At 38.0% G+C, this 16,050-nt stretch overlaps 1 protein-coding gene across 2 annotated transcripts in view; it reads left to right on the forward strand.

Annotated features, from left to right (window-relative positions):
• NUP210L (nucleoporin 210 like) overlaps window positions 1-16,050 on the forward strand; it is a 95,249-nt gene continuing 79,199 nt past the window's right edge. Inside the window, exons 1-7 of one of the 2 annotated variants that reach the window (XM_069480530.1) lie at window positions 1-266; window positions 1,809-1,945; window positions 9,470-9,601; window positions 10,779-10,872; window positions 11,718-11,868; window positions 13,267-13,399; window positions 14,583-14,741. In XM_069480530.1, the coding sequence (XP_069336631.1) occupies window positions 67-266; window positions 1,809-1,945; window positions 9,470-9,601; window positions 10,779-10,872; window positions 11,718-11,868; window positions 13,267-13,399; window positions 14,583-14,741 (1,006 nt within the window). In that variant the 5' untranslated portion in view covers window positions 1-66. The remainder of the gene's footprint in view (window positions 267-1,808; window positions 1,946-9,469; window positions 9,602-10,778; window positions 10,873-11,717; window positions 11,869-13,266; window positions 13,400-14,582; window positions 14,742-16,050) is intronic. The other variant, XM_069480529.1, reaches the window with a different exon arrangement.

Genomic DNA, 16,050 nt, shown 5'->3' on the forward strand with positions numbered 1-16,050 from the left:
ACGCCTGCGGATTGGCTGATGTTGGGGAAGGCGCGGCTGTAGTTGAGCCGCAACCTGGCAGTTGCCATGACTGGTTCTGGGGCACCAGGCTGCCAAGGCTTCAGGCTTTTTTTCTGCTTGCTTCTACAGCGCCTCCTGTTGCTGCTTATGTTTTTGTTTGAGATTTTGGCCAACAAACTTAATGTGCCACAGGTTTTACTACCCTTCGGCCGAGAGCCAGGCCGGGTGCCCTTCCTGCTGGAGGCGCAGCGGGGCTGCTACACTTGGTGAGGGGTAGGAAGGTCACAAGGATATGCACCCCACACCATCTAGTAAGGATGAGAGAGGCCCACAGGAATACTGTGTGATCACTCGGCTTGAAGGGGCCTATCCTGTAGGGGAGAAGGGTATGGGAGTCAAGCGGGGTGGAGGGGCCAGACCCTCCGTGTGGCGTGTCCTACTCTTGTGAGGTATCATCACATCGTGTGAGGGTCCACATGTGAGACTGGCTTTTTCACTGTGCATGTTGAGAAGGGGTCGTCACTGTGCGCAGCTATCAGGGCACAGGGAAGCCCTGTGTTGGAGGCCGCAGGTAACGTGAAGGACTTAACAATGTAAACAACTAGAGTGAGAGGGAGTTCCCAAAATCTGAAGCAATTTCTTTAGGAGCAGAAAGACAGGTTGTGAGGGTCTCCACTAACTAAATAAGGTGAGCTATTTAAGATGAGGTCTTACGACACAACAGCTAATTATTGAGTACTTAACTAAGCACTTTGCATGTATTAACTCATTCAATTTTTAGTCTTATGAAATAAGTACCACTACTCCCATCTTACAGATGAAGAAACTGAGGGCCAGAGACCATGAAGTGAAAACTTCTGGGAATATAAGAAGATTCATCTTGGGTGGAGATGAGATCTGCCTGTGGTATAAAAGTTGCCCCACTTATATAAGGGTACCCACTTGAAGTGTGAGGACAAGGGGTACACTCAACTCTGGGATAATGACTTCCTGATTGAAGATGGAAAAATATGATTTTCTAGTGTGAGAGAATCCAAAGATAGGTTACCTGAGGTGTGAGGGAACCTAACTGAAGTGAGCTTCAAGATGTCAGAGTGTTCATCCTAAATGGAGTAGATTTTCCTTTACCATCTCCTAATAGAAACAGTGAGGTTTGTTCAGAGTGTGAGAATTTTGCCTTCCAGGCAGTATAAAATAATTGGGCTTGTAAGATGACCCAAAGTGATATATGTATTTCCTGACTGAAAGGATGATTTTAAGGAATTTTTCTAGCATTGAAAGACATTCCTTTCATCCATCCAAAAATATTAATGAAACTTTTTGGTAATATTTTCCTTTATTTTTTTTTCTGAGTCCCAATAGGAAACAATTTTTTGTTATTTTGAGTTGGACTCATATTTAGAGTCCATAATTTAGGCAACTTTTCCATCCTAGATATCAGCAGCTCAGTTTCTAGGATTGGAGGAGACTCATTCCTCAGGGCATGAGAAAGTCCTGTCTCTTATTATTGGAAACACAACATCAATCCTATTTTTATATACTGAGGGACAGATGTAACATTAATCTTATTTTAAATATTGAGGGAGGAATATAATACTTCTGAGACTGCACAAGAGATCATTGGGAAAAGTTCTGATCAATCTCTCCCACTTTAATTCTTGCATCCCTAAGCAAAGTTCCTACTTTAAAAAGTGTCATTTAAGTATACCTGGTAGTAAGTAATATGGAAGAAGTATAGGAATCTGTGTTCCACCAAAAGTTAACTTTAACCCATGTATTTAATACTCTTAAGTATTTTGTTCTGGCAGGCATTCCACCCATCATGATGCAGTTACTGTTGAGCCTCTATATGAAAATGGTACCTTGTGTTCCCAAAAAGCTGTACTCATTGCTGAATCTACCCAACCAATACGCCTCAGCAGCATTATTCTTGCTCGAGAAATAGGTAGGTATCTTGAAAGTAAAGACATTAAGTATCATCTGGGGTAGAATAATCTGATATCTGGCAGAGATGATTAACACAAATGGTGTTGGCTTCAAATGATGAGGTAGAAAGGATTCCTGCAATATAAACCCTAATTGTGGCATCCTATTCTGTGACTTTTTTTGGTATATCCATCTGGCATGGTGCCTGATACCATGGAAACTCTAGTTGTTTGAATCAATGAAGGAAGGAAGGAATCATTCATCTGGAACCAACTTGTGTGTCAAGGTCTGAGGTTGGTCTAAGTGACACAAAAGGCAGTACAAAGACTAGTACTTCTCAAAGTGTAGGCTGTGAACATGTATTAGCAGCATCACCTGCGTCACATGGGTGTTTGTTAGAAATGTAAATTCTCAAGCTCCATCTCTCATCTTCTACGTTAGAATCTCTGGAGTGGGCCCAGGGTTCTGTGTTTTAACAAGCTCTCCAGGAGATTTTTATACATACTAAAGTTTGAGAAGCGTTAGTCTATTTTTTGTAGAGACTGGGTCTTGCTATGTTGCCCAGGCTGGTCTCTTAACTTCTGGCTTCATATGATCCTCCCACTTCAAGCCTCCCAAATTGCTGGGATTATAGGCATGAGCCACTGTACCCAGCTGCTTTTAAATATTTTGATAAATGAAATATCTTATGAAATAGAAATTAAGGATGTTTGCTATACCATATTTCATATAATTGAAGATGCCATCTATTATAAAGCACACCATTATTTTATGTAACACTAAGAAAGAAAAACATTGTCAAGTAAACTTTGCCTGAAATTTTTCCTTTATATCTACTTAAAGAACTCTTTGATTTCATTAGATGTTTTTTTAATCATGTATCACGCTGGTGCCTAATAAAAAGGAAAATATAAGTAAAATAAATGGGTTAAGATACTCCTAAAACTACATTTCTGCCTCATCTGAATCCCTTTCTGACTGGGACTTATCAATGTCTGTGTTTATCCCCACAGCATCTTCCTCTGTGTTATCAGGAGTATTAGTGATGCAGCAGTTCTGAAAAGAGTCAATTAAAATCAGCTGGGCACAGCACCTGCCCGTAGTCCCAGCTACTGGGGAGGCTGAAGTGAGAGTATTTGGAGTCCAGTCTGGGCAACATAGCAAGGACCCCATCTATAAGAAGTAAAAAAAATTTTTTAAAAGAATCAATAGGCCGAGGCCGGGCGCGGTGGCTCACGCCTGTAATCCTAGCACTCTGGGAGGCCGAGGCGGGTGGATCGTTTGAGCTCAGGAGTTCGAGACCAGCCTGAGCAAGAGCGAGACCCCATCTCTACTAAAAATAGAAAGAAATCATATGGACAGCTAAAAATATATATAGAAAAAATTAGCCGGGCATGGTGGTGCATGCCTGTAGTCCCAACTACTCGGGAGGCTGAGACAGGAGGATCCCTTGAGCTCAGGAGTCTGAGGTTGCTGTGAGCTAGGCTGACGCTACGGCACTCACTCTAGCCTGGGCAACAGAGTGAGACTCTGTCTCAAAAAAAAAAAAAAAAAAGAATCAATAGGCCGGCGTGGTGGCTCACGCCTGTAATCCTAGCACTCTGGGAGGCCGAGGCGGGTGGATTGCTCGAGGTCAGGAGTTCGAGACCAGCCTGAGCAAGAGCGAGACCCCGTCTCTACTAAAAATAGAAAGAAATTATATGGACAACTAAAATATATATATATATACAAAAAATTAGCCGGGCATGGTGGCGCATGCCTGTAGTCCCAGCTACTCGGGAGGCTGAGGCAGTAGGATCGCTTAAGCCTAGGAGTTTGAGGTTGCTGTGAGTTAGACTGACGCCACGGCACTCACTCTAGCCCGGGCAACAGAGCGAGACTCTGTCTCAAAAAAAAAAAAAAAAAGAATCAATAAAAAATACTCACCTAAAACCTACTCCTAAGTTGACTTTGCAATTAGCTAGGACTAAATCTGTTTTTGTTTCCAGCTTTGGAGAGTTTCCTAGCACATCTAAGTTACCACCTTTTCTACCCCTACTCTTAACCTTTTGGTTCTTAGGGGATAAAAGAGCCCTCTACTATTGTCCACCAGATTTTTTTCCAACTATTAATACCTATTCTACAATTTTTTTTTTGAGACAGAATCTCACTCTGTTGCCCCTGGTAGAGTGCATCATAGCTCACTGCAACCTCAAACTCCTGGGCTCAAGTGATCCTCCTGCCTCAGCCTCCAAAGTAGCTGGGACTATAGGCTCACACCACCACGTCTGGCTAATTTTTCTATTTTTTGTAGAGATGGGGTCTCCCTCTTGCTCAGGCTGGTCTCAAACTTCTGGCCTCAAGCATCCCTCCTGCCTCGGTCTCCCAAAGTGCTAGGATTATAGATGTGAGCCACTGCACCTGGCCTGTTGTAACCATTTTTAAGTATATGAATTCATTCTGATATCAAAATATTCATTGACACAAGTACTAGGAAAAATGTCAAATATGGCTGTCAGCTAAATTTCATCTGATTTGTGATAACTATTCCAAAGTTAAATATCTTTAAATCAACTTTCTCAATTTTACTGTTAATACAATTGTACACAAATATGAGATTCCCAGTGATAAATGCCAGTCTTGGTATCCTAATAGGTGCAGTCCCATCTGAAAGGGAATAGATAGTCTGAAAGGGGTGGGGTGGGACATTTTGAAAGGGAAGCATGTGCCTAAGAGAAATTCTTCCTTCATTTGTTTAACAAATATTTGAGTTGCCTACTAATTATAGGTATCTATCAAGCTAAAAAGGTTTAAGCACCCCATTGATATTTAAGTGCTTAGAATTTTGTTTACATGTTTTTGTTGTAGTGTAGTAAAGAAAACTAGTGGCTATGACAGAGATGAGAGACTTGAAGTAGGTATGTTCCATATGGTAATAGATTTCTTTTTTTTAATTATTTTTTTAATTTCCATATATTAAGGGGATACAAATGTTTTTAATACTTAGGGTTATAGGTGTGCCCATCACCCAAATAGTGTTCATTGTTCCTGTTAGGTAGGTTTTTACCCCTCCCCTCCTCCGCCCTCTTCTTGATTTCCAACGATTTTTACTTCTTTCTGTCCCCATGTGTGCCCATCAGTTAGTTCCACATTATTAGAGGGTAAATGTGGTGTTTGTTTTTCCATTCTTGAGATACTTTACTTAGGATAATAGTCTCCAGTTCCATCCAAATTGCTGCAAAAGACATTAACTAATTCCTTTTTGTGGCTTACTAGTACACCGTGGTGTGTGTGTATATATACCACATTTTGTTAATCCACTCATGAATTGATGAACACTTGGGTTGATTACACATCTTTGCAATTGTAAATTGTGCTGCAATAAAATTCAAGTGCAGGTGTCTTTTTGAAAAAATTACTTCTTTTCCTTTGGGTAGATACCCAGTAGTGGGATTGCTGGATCTAATGGTAGGTTGACTTTTAGTTCTTTGAGAAATCTCCATACTGTTTTCCATACAGGTTGTACTAATTTGCAGTCCCACCAACAATGTATAAACATTCTTTTCTCTCTACATCCACACCAGCATCTATTACTTTCGGACTTTTTAATAAAAGCCATTCTGACAGGGGTAAGGTGATACTTCTTTGTGGTTTTAATTTGCATTTCCCTGATAATTAGTGATGTTGAGCATTTTTTGGTATGTTTATTGGCCATTTGTCTATCTTCTTTTGAAAAGCTTCTGTTCATGTCTTTTGTCCACCTTTTAATGGGGTTGTTTGGTTTTCCTTGCTGATTTGTTTGAGTTCTTTGTAGATTCAGATATTAGCCCTTTTCAGATGTATAGTTTGTGAATATTTTCTCCCATTCTGTAGGTTGTCTACCTGCTCTGTTGATTATTTCCTTTGCTGTGCAGAAGCTTTGTCATTTAATCAAGTCCCATTTACTTATTTTTGTTTTTGCTGTAATTGCATTTGGAGTCTTAGTCATATCTTTTTTTTTTCTTTTTTTAAGAGCCAGGGTCTCGCTATGTTGCCCAGGCTGGAGTGCCAGACTGGAGTGAAGTGGCTACTCACAGGCATGATCATTGTGCACTATAGCCTGGAACTCCTGACCTTAAGGGATCCTCTTGCCTCAGCCTCTCTGGTAGCTGGGACTACAGGCGAGTGCCACCATGCCTGGCTTAGATTTCTTTTAATTTTTTTTTCTTTTTGATTAGGAGTTACTTCCATTTGGTAAAACATTCAAAGACTATAAAAAGTTATATAGTGAAAAGCGAATATTTCTTTGATCCCAGTTTTCCAAGAGGGAACCACCTTTCTTTATCCTACCAATGGTAATTTATAAATGTAAGAATATACCTTTTTTTTTTTTGAGACAGAGTCTCACTCTGTTGCCCGGGCTAGAGTGCCGTGGCATCAGCCTAGCTCACAGCAACCTCAAACTCCTGGGCTCAAGCAATCCTCCTGCCTCAGCCTCCCAAGTAGCTGGGACTACAGGCATGCGCCACCATGCCTGGCTAATTTTTTGTATATATATTTTAGCTGTCCATATAATTTCTTTCTATTTTTAGTAGAGACAGGGTCTCGCTCTTGCTCAGGCTGGTCTTGAACTCCTGACCTTGAGCAATCCTCCCACCTCGGCCTCCCAGAGTGTTAAGCTTACAGGCATTAGCCACTGTGCCTGGTCATTTGGTGTCTTAATGGTGATTTTCTATTTCTCTCTTTCCTTCTATATTTATTAACTAGCATTCTTCTGAAAGAAACATGTCTTACATCTTACAAATAACTTCTTTCCACTTAGTTTATTTATTCCATCATTTATGCCAGTATGGATTCATGGATAATTTGTTTTGTTTTGGGGGTTATAATCTAATATCATAATTTATTTTGTTACTCCAGTTTTTCCAGGTTTTGCCATTGGGAGTTCTTACAGATTGGCTCCCATGTCCTTTGAACTTCCCCTATCTTTTTTTAAATTTTTGTTATTTATTTATTTATTTTTCTGTACGTTGTTAGTTTTTAGCTCTATAAAATAAGCCAGGGTCATCTTGCCCAGCCATTTCTTCAAGGAGTCCTGGTTCTTCCTGTTAAAGAATTATATTTAGAAACCAGGACCTGGGTGCTAGTGTGCTTATTGCTACTGGCGTGTCACTGCCTCTAGGCCCTCTCAGGAAACAGAGCTATGAAATGTATGTATGTATGCTAACCCTTGTATACACACATATCTACATTTATTTCTGTATCTGTCTATCTGCATATATATTAAAATAAACATGAGCTCATACTGATATCTTTAACTCGAATCTTTCACCACAAGGTTCATTCTAGCCTTCCCACCTTGTTTGTTCTTTTTTTTTTTTTTGAGACAAAGTCTTGCTCTGTTGCCCAGGCTAGAGTGCAGTGGCGTCAGCCTAGCTCACAGCAACCTCAAACTCCCAGGCTCAAGCAATCCTGCCTCAGCCTCCTGAGCAGCTGGGACTACAGGCATGTGCCACCATGCCTGGCTAATTTTTTCTATATATATTTTTAGTTGTACAGCTAATTTCTTTCTATTTTTAGTAGAGACGGGGGTCTCACTCTTGCTCAGGCTGGTCTCGAACTCCTGACCTCCGAGTGATCCTCCTGCCTCGGCCTCCCAGAGTGCTAGGATTACAGGCTGCCTCGGCCTCCCAGAGTGCTAGGATTACAGGCATGAGCCACCCCACCTTGTTTATTCTAACTTCTTTCTCTGACAGGGAAAAACCTGACCCTCATTATCTACAAAGTATTTACTTATCTGTTCAACCCTAGTATATATATAGAATAGTTTCAGGATGATTAATTCAAATTTTAATGTTTCTTGTGAAAGAAAGAAAATATACCATTTCCTAAAATAAGTATATTTTGATGTACCATAGGCTTTTTTTTTTTTTTTTTTTTTTAGAGACAAGGTCTTGCTCCAGGCTGGAGTGCAATAGTTGCATGATCATAGCTCACTGTAACCTTGAATTCTTGGGCTCAAGTGATCCTCCTGTCTCAGCCTCCTGAGTAGCCAGGACTATAGGTGTGCACTGCCCAGCTAATTTAAAAAAATTGTTTGTAGATATGCAGTCTAGATATGTGGTCTAACTATATTGTTGTCCAGGTTGGTCTTGAATTCCTGGCCTAAGGCCATCCTCCCGCCTTGGCCACCCAAAGTGCCGGGATTACAGGCATGAGCCACCACACCTTGCCCTCCTTTTTGTTGAGGGGCATTTACCTGCATTATCTGATTAACATTCTCCTTTGATTTTATTTATTTGTTTGTTTGTTTGTTTGTTTTTTATCAGTGAGATTAAAAGACAACTCCTTTGATTTTAAAAAGTCCATAAAAGCAAATCCATGGCTAGGGACAATTTACCCCTGATGTCCAGTGGTAATTTTGGATAGTTGAAAATTGGTAGTTACATTGCTTTTAGTTTTTTGTGGATGAAGCTAAAACTAAAAATGTATAGTTACAACAGCAGAATGGGGCAGCTATGTAGATAGTTACAGAATACATGGTAAATGTGGTAGGAGAAAGTGTTATTAAAAGATAGTAGTATGAGAAATAATAAAAAATTTAAAAGATAGCACAAAACGATTTTATTTCCTTTTCTTATTCTACACTGTTTCAAATAGTGTTTCTGAATTTCATTATGGTATACTGACTGGAACTCTGGTTGGACTAGAACTCTGGTTGGATCTAATTCAGTTGTTCCTAGGTTTTTTAATCTCATGGTCCAGAAAAAAAAATTGAAAAGAAGAAAGAGAAAGAAAGTTTATTGATAAGACTAACATATGTTTGCCACCATTTTACTTTCCTAAATAAATAATATTGTTTGTTTGTTTGTTTTCAGCTTAAATAACATTTTAAAAAATCTAATACCATTATTTCATAAAAGAAAAATTTTTACCACTTCAAAAGACATAAGAATAAAGTATATTCCTTTAAAATGAATATAATTTAATTTTATTACTCACTTTTAAAATTCCTATTCTCATTTTTCTATAGATGAATAAAAATATAGATCAGTCTTTGAGAATCACTAGTCTAGTGTTTCTTATTATAAACAGAGGCTCTTCTATCTTATTATGATGCTATCTTCTTCCACGGGTAAAAGCAGCCGTCCTAATCTTTCTTTTTATTTTTTTACTATTAATTAATTGATTTAACTTTTTTTAGAGACAGGATCTCCCTCTGTCACCCAGCCTGGAGTACAATGGTGTGATCATAGCTCACTTTGACCTTGAATTCTTGGGGTCAAGCAATCCTCCAGCTTCAGCCTCCCAAGTAGCTAGGACTGCAGGCATGCACCTCCATGCCTGGCTAATTTAAAAAAAAAAACTTAGAGATGAGGTCTTGCTATGATGTGCAGGCTTGGCTTGAACTTCTGGCCTCAAGCAGTCCTCCTACCTCAGCCTCCCAAAGTGCTGGGATTACAGACGTGAGCTACCGCGCCCAGCTTCTTTTTCATAATTTTTAGAATAAGCTTTTGAGTGTTTGAGACATTTAATAGATTCATGACTTGTTGAATTAAATACTCAGTTTTTGGGTTCATCATAGTGACTGACCATGAACTACGCTGTGATGTTAAGGTTGATGTGATAGACCGCATTGAAATTGTGTCTCGGACCAGGGAACTCTACGTAGATGATTCACCACTGGAACTGATGGTGAGGGCATTGGATATTGAAGGTAAAGAACTTGAGAGGATTCAACAACATTACCTAAAATAAAACAATACTCCTTTAGGTTTAGCCCTTGGAAACAGAAGCTTGAGTGACAAAAGAAGATTACTTATTTTCTCATTTGGAACTCATGTAGATGACAAATTAATAATTCTGAGTAAAGTTCAATGTATTAGCTATATACTGTCATAAAATTTTCCTACTATTATTGTTAGTTATCCCAGAACTTTTTTTTTTTTTTGAGACACAGTCTCACTCTGTCGCCTGGGCTAGAGTGCCATGGTGTCAGCCTAGCTCACAGTAATCTCAAACTCCTGGGCTCAAGCGAACCTCTTGCCTCAGCCTCCCAAGTAACTGGAACTACAGGCATGCACCACCACACCCGGCTAATTTTTACTATTTTTAGTAGAGATGGGGTCTCACTCTTGCTCAGGCTGGTCTCAAACTCCTGACCTCAAATGATCCTCCCACCTCGGCCTCCCAGAGTGCTAGGATTACAGGCGTGAGCCACCGTACCCAGCCCAGAACTTTTCTTAAATATCCAAAGTCTGCCACTGAGCTTCTGCTGATGGTCCCTAGACCAACAATTAAAAACATTTTTGGGAATTTATTGCTAGTTCTGTTTTGATCAGTTCACTTTGTATAGGAAAATTAAATGTAAACCTGTGAAAAAGTTATAATTTTAAGTTAATCTCTCTTGAGACTGATTTTATATTGCTTTTAATACTGTATACCATGCTAATGCTATAATATGGTAATGAAACACTTAAATTTATTGCCTTTGTAAACTATTTAGTAAAGAGTAATTTCTTTAAATCTGAAAAATGAACTATTCTGCAATCTAGTTTCTATACAAATTTTTGTTGAAGGGACCAGGATTAAGGATGCCTGTCAATCATAAGGTGGCTTTTACATAGGAACAGAAAGAATATGGCATAATTTTTGTCAAGCAGTTTATCAGCTTGAGTCCTTTTACTTTCATGAAGCTTGTATAGCAACAGCACTTATATCGTGCAGGGATCTTCTTCATAAATGTATCTTAATTCATTAATGATAGTGCTTCTATTTGTTAATGAAAGAAGCCTCAAAATAATTTTCTAGTTAGATTTCCCTTTCTTGTTGTAGATACCTGAATATTTTTCAATATGTGATTCTGTCTTGTCCGCTTTTGGCTTGCTCTACAGGAAATACTTTTAGTAGTTTGGCAGGGATGACGTTTGAGTGGAGCATTGCCCAGGATAACGAGTCAGCAAGAGAAGAACTGTCTAGCAAAATTAGGTAAACTTGAAAACAAACATAAATCATCTGACTTTGAAGGAAACATCTGCCATTAAGTGGCACATTGAACAGCAATCATTTGTGTGGACTTTGATAATCCTTCTGTCTGGACTTTTTATTTGTGTTTATTTTGAGACAGTCTTACTCTGTTGCCCAGGCTAGAGTGCAGTGGCATCATCATAGCTCACTGCAACCTCAAACTCCTGGGCTCAAGTGATCCTCTTGCCTCAGCCTTCCCAGTAGCTGAGATTACAGGCTCATGCCACAACACCTAACTAGTTTTTTCTATTTTTTGTAGAGACAGGGGACTTGTTATGTTGCTCAGTCTGGTCTCGAACTCTTGGCCTCAAGTGATCCTCCTGCCTTGGCCTCCCAAAGTGCTAGGATTACAGATATAAGCCACAGGCCTGGCCTGTCTGGACTTTTTTGAAACAGATAAATTCACCGGGGGAAATGTCTTTGATAGAATGACATATGATATAGTTGTGGGTACCTTTATAATAGCTTAATTTGAGCCATTATAGAGGAGTTCATGAGCTCAGGTCTATACAATTATTTGAGCATGGGGTACCTGCTGGCATTTTTCTTGCTCAAACTATTTGCCCATGCTGAAGCAGTGAATATGATAATAATAAGAAATTTTGCCTTTGGTTCCAAGGAGATCTCAGACAATCCAAGTTTTAGTTCCACAACAATTTTAGCCAGAGGCACATTATAGTCCTTGTGGAAAACTGAAATTTTAAAACTTTTTACACTCTATAGACATTGTTTAAAGTCTCTTAGGGACTTTTAGAAGAAGACATTGTTTGATTCTGCTAAAAACAAATCTCACTTTATATCTTTAGGATTCTGAAATACTCTGAAGCAGAATATTCTCCCCCTGTCTATATAGCTGAGATGGAAAAAGAAGAGAAACAAGGGGATATGATTTTGGTGTCTGGGATTAGAACTGGTGCTGCTGTTGTAAAAGTTAGAATTTATGAACCATTCTATAAGGTAAAAATTTTGTGCTTTCATCTAATAGTCTTGCCTATGGAAAATATGGTTTTTTATGTTTATCTATAGTAGAAGCCCTCTAACATGAAGTGATTTGGGCCAATAGTTGGTTATTTAATTGAAAAAGTCATTTGAAGTAGGTAAGCATTAAAAAAAACCTTGTCTTCCTTAAACATTTTATTAACTAATTATAATTACAAATATGACTGATATTTTCTCTTAAAACATATAACTTCATTTTTTTTTACTTTAGTATCAGATCTTATATAACTAAATTTTATTAACCAATCCTTTGATATAAGTCCAAGGCCTTTCTTTAACCACGAATTCACTGATTAAAAATCTATATACACTTTCTTGCATAAACTAATTTCTAATTTCATTTTCTTTTATAGTCAAGTGAACATTTAGACATGTGTTAAGCAATTTGAGTACAGAATTCTATATTTTCAAGGATTTTCCCCCAATCTTTATATTAGCAGCTTGCCTTTAACTTCTTTTCAAAACATTTAAATTTTTTATAGAAACAATGGCTCTCTTTTCACATTTATAGTTTGTGTTTTAAGGTACTTATAATTACAAGTACAACTGGCATAAATAGGTTTAGGAAAAACAAATGTCTTTTGGTAAGCATTTAATTCAAGCAGCAAAAACACAAGAGTGTGATTATCCTAGAGAGCAGCCTACCAACCTTGTGTGGGGTAAGTCTTCACAAGAATCAGTGTGTTCAACAGAGAGTGGAGAGTAACTTAATCTGGCAAATCAGTTAATTGTAGATTGGCTAAAAGAATTTCTGTTGCATACAGTCAAGTCTTACCTTTTCATATTTCAGCATACTTGCCTTTTTGTTTGCCTACTTCTTTAGACAGCTTTTCATTTTCTTTTCTTTTTTTTTTTTTTGAGACAGAGTCTCACTCTGTCGCCCTGGGTAGAGTGCAGTGGTGTCATCATAGGTCACAGCAACCTGAAACTCAAGCAATCCTCCTGCCTCAGCCTCCTGAGTAGCTAGGAATGCAGGCGGCACCACCATGCCCAGCTAATTTTTCTATTTTTAGTAGAGACAGGGTCTCACTCTTGCTCAGGTTGGTCCAGAACTCCTGAGCTTAAGCGATCCTCCTGCCTCAGCCTCTCAGAGTGCAGAATTACAGGCGTGAGCCACCACGACCCGAGCGACAGCTTTTCATTTTCTATTCTTAGTCTGAGTGACTTAGAAAGTTAATATGACATTAAGACTCATGATCACTTTTTAAAGCTGAAATTATGATTTGTGATTAGGAAATCATTTTTTAAAATCTTTGTAAAAATATTTAAAAGAAACTTTTAAGGAGGAAGGTTTTAACAGAGAAGATGGCTTTGAGGATTTTGCATATGGAAATTTTGCTTTTTCTCTTCTTTTAGAAAGTGGCGGCAGCATTGATACGTCTGCTGGTTTTAGAGAATATATTTCTTATACCATCTCATGATATTTATCTATTAGTAGGAGCATATATTAAATACCACGTTGCAAAAATGGTTCAAGGAAGAATGATAGGTAAGGTGATTTTTCTTTTCCTATGACTAAAATTTCCTAGAACTTTCTGCTGACAAGAAGATAAGCAACTCCACATTACATATGAAAAATACTTCTTTGTGTTTTTAGATTTTGTGGTAAGGTATTTCTTAATTGCTATACCTAACTAATACTGGAAAGAGATAGTCCCCATATCTTGAGCATGTTAATGGCATAGTTAGGCTACTTAGCTTCAGTGCCCATAGGCATCTGAATTCTCTATTAAAACAACAATCAAAATTTACCAGCTTTTGTGAGGCAAGTGAAAACACTTTACCAGAAGGGATTTGAATGATCAACTTTTTGAAAGTTGTTTCCTGAGAACCTCTATTTCTTTTCTTTTTTTTTTTTTAAGCTAATCATACATCTTTTGAGAATATTTCTTTCTCTCTTTTCTTTCTTTCTTTCTCTTTTTTTTTTTTTTTTATCAAATTCTCTCTCAGTAGTATCATAGAAACTCAGTTTATCAACTGAAATACTCTATTGGCCCTAAAAGTCTCATTAAGTGTATAAAGTGTGCATTGGCTCCATTAACATCAGTCCTTTCTTTACTTGCCTAGTAGTGATTCCTCCTGCTACTCAGTTCACTAGTTTGTAAGAATACAAGCAGTATTGGCAATAAACTCATATAGTATTACCCCACAAATGTCTCCAACATCGTGGGAAAGAAATTAGGAGCAGATCCTACTCTTATTTTGGGCCTGCTTCCTGATCTTTCTCTTATAATCCAACAATATACCATTATCCACTGGAATGGCAGCTGTCATTACATTTATGTATCTTTCTTTTTTTTTTTTTTTTTTTTTTTTTTTTTTTTTTTTTGTTGAGACAGAGTCTCACTTTGTTGCCCAGGCTAGAGTGAGTGCCGTGGCGTCAGCTTAGCTCACAGCAACCTCAGACTCCTGGGCTTAAGCGATCCTACTGCCTCAGCCTCCCGAGTAGCTGGGACTACAGGCATGCGCCACTATGCCCGGCTAATTTTTTCTATATATATTTTTAGGTGTCCATATAATGTCTTTCTATTTTTAGTAGAGACGGGGTCTCGCTCAGGCTGGTCTCGAACTCCTGACCTTGAGCAATCCACCCGCCTCGGCCTCCCAGAGTGCTAGGATTACAGGCGTGAGCCACCGCGCCCGGCCATTTATGTATCTTTCATGTGTTACAGAGGTGAAATTTCCCCTGGAACATTATACACTGGAATTGCAAGACCATAGAGTTGCACTTACTGGGATTCCTTCTGGGAAAGTGGCTTTACTGGATGAGAAAACAGCCACAGTGACTGCCTTCCAACTGGGCCAAACTAATCTTGTCTTTGTCCATAACAGTATCCTTTTCTTCAAGTTTTAGCTGCCAATCTACACTTCCCTGAGCATGCTATACATGTTCCTTGGTAAAATAGTTTATTAAGAGTGATTATAATGCTATTAGGGTGTTTTCCTATAGGTTTTATATTTAACAAAGAACTATAAATTATTGTAGTAATTTCTAAGAAAGGGTAGGTAGAGAAAAGAAGAGTAGTTGGAATTTGGGATCTGTTGACTTCTATGCTTAATTGCAACCTCAATCAAATTGTTATTAGGTGACTGGGGAAAATGGAGTTTGGAGGAATATGTGTGAATTTTATTTAATTTATTCTTTACTATTTTCACATGATAAGTGAGAAAAGATGGTATTATCACAGTAGATGTTTAATATTTTTTAAAAATTGAGTTGAGAGTAATTTTTTTTAATTCACTAAACCTCTGTAAGGATTGAACACGAGAGGTACATAGAGCTGTTATAATCAATGAAAGCAAAACAGAATGAAGATTTAAATTCTCAGGAAGCTGAAACATGATTTGTACTCCATTTCTCCATGTTTGATTTGGAAATATTTCCCATTTTTAAATATTTGAATCTGAAAGAAATTAATTCATTCAGCAAATATCTATCATATTCCTATTATAGGCTCAACGTATTTCTAAACATTGGATATACTGACTGCTATTTTACCCAGTATAGTTAGGGAAGTCCTCTCTGATAAGGTGACATTGGAGCAATGAGTCATGCAGATATTTGGGTGAAAGAGCTCCAGAAAAAGGAAAGAGCAATTGTAAAAGTTCTGAAGCAGAAACGTATTTAGCATGATTAAAGAAGAGCAAGGAAGACAGCCAGGCTGAAGTGCAGTGAATCTGGAGAAAGTGGTAGAAGAGGTAATAGAGTAGAGGAGGGGCAGATTATGTAGGGCCTACTAGTCTTACTCTGAATAAGAATCTGTCAGGCTTGAAAGATACAGTATTTCTTCTAGAATAGTGTTAGTAAGCTATTTATATTATTTGTCTAACATGTATTTAGGAGAGATATTGATCAAAGTTATTAATATTTGTTCTTTAGATACTTTAAGGTACCTAGGACATTTGTCAACAAATACAACAGTACCTACAAAATAAACAGTTATTCAATATTTATTGAGACCTGTGTGTCAGGCACTTCCCTGAATTCCCCAGGCAGACTTAAATGATTTTTTTTTCATATTCTCAGTTCATATTGTTATTTCTTCCAAAGTAGCAAATATTAAAATATATTTTATTTGTCTATTTGTGTATATTTCTTGAGGACATGGTTGGTGACTATTCATGATTTGTCCCCGCACC

Source organism: Eulemur rufifrons, chromosome 8 (assembly GCF_041146395.1).
Source record: "Eulemur rufifrons isolate Redbay chromosome 8, OSU_ERuf_1, whole genome shotgun sequence".
NCBI lineage: Eukaryota > Metazoa > Chordata > Mammalia > Primates > Lemuridae > Eulemur > Eulemur rufifrons.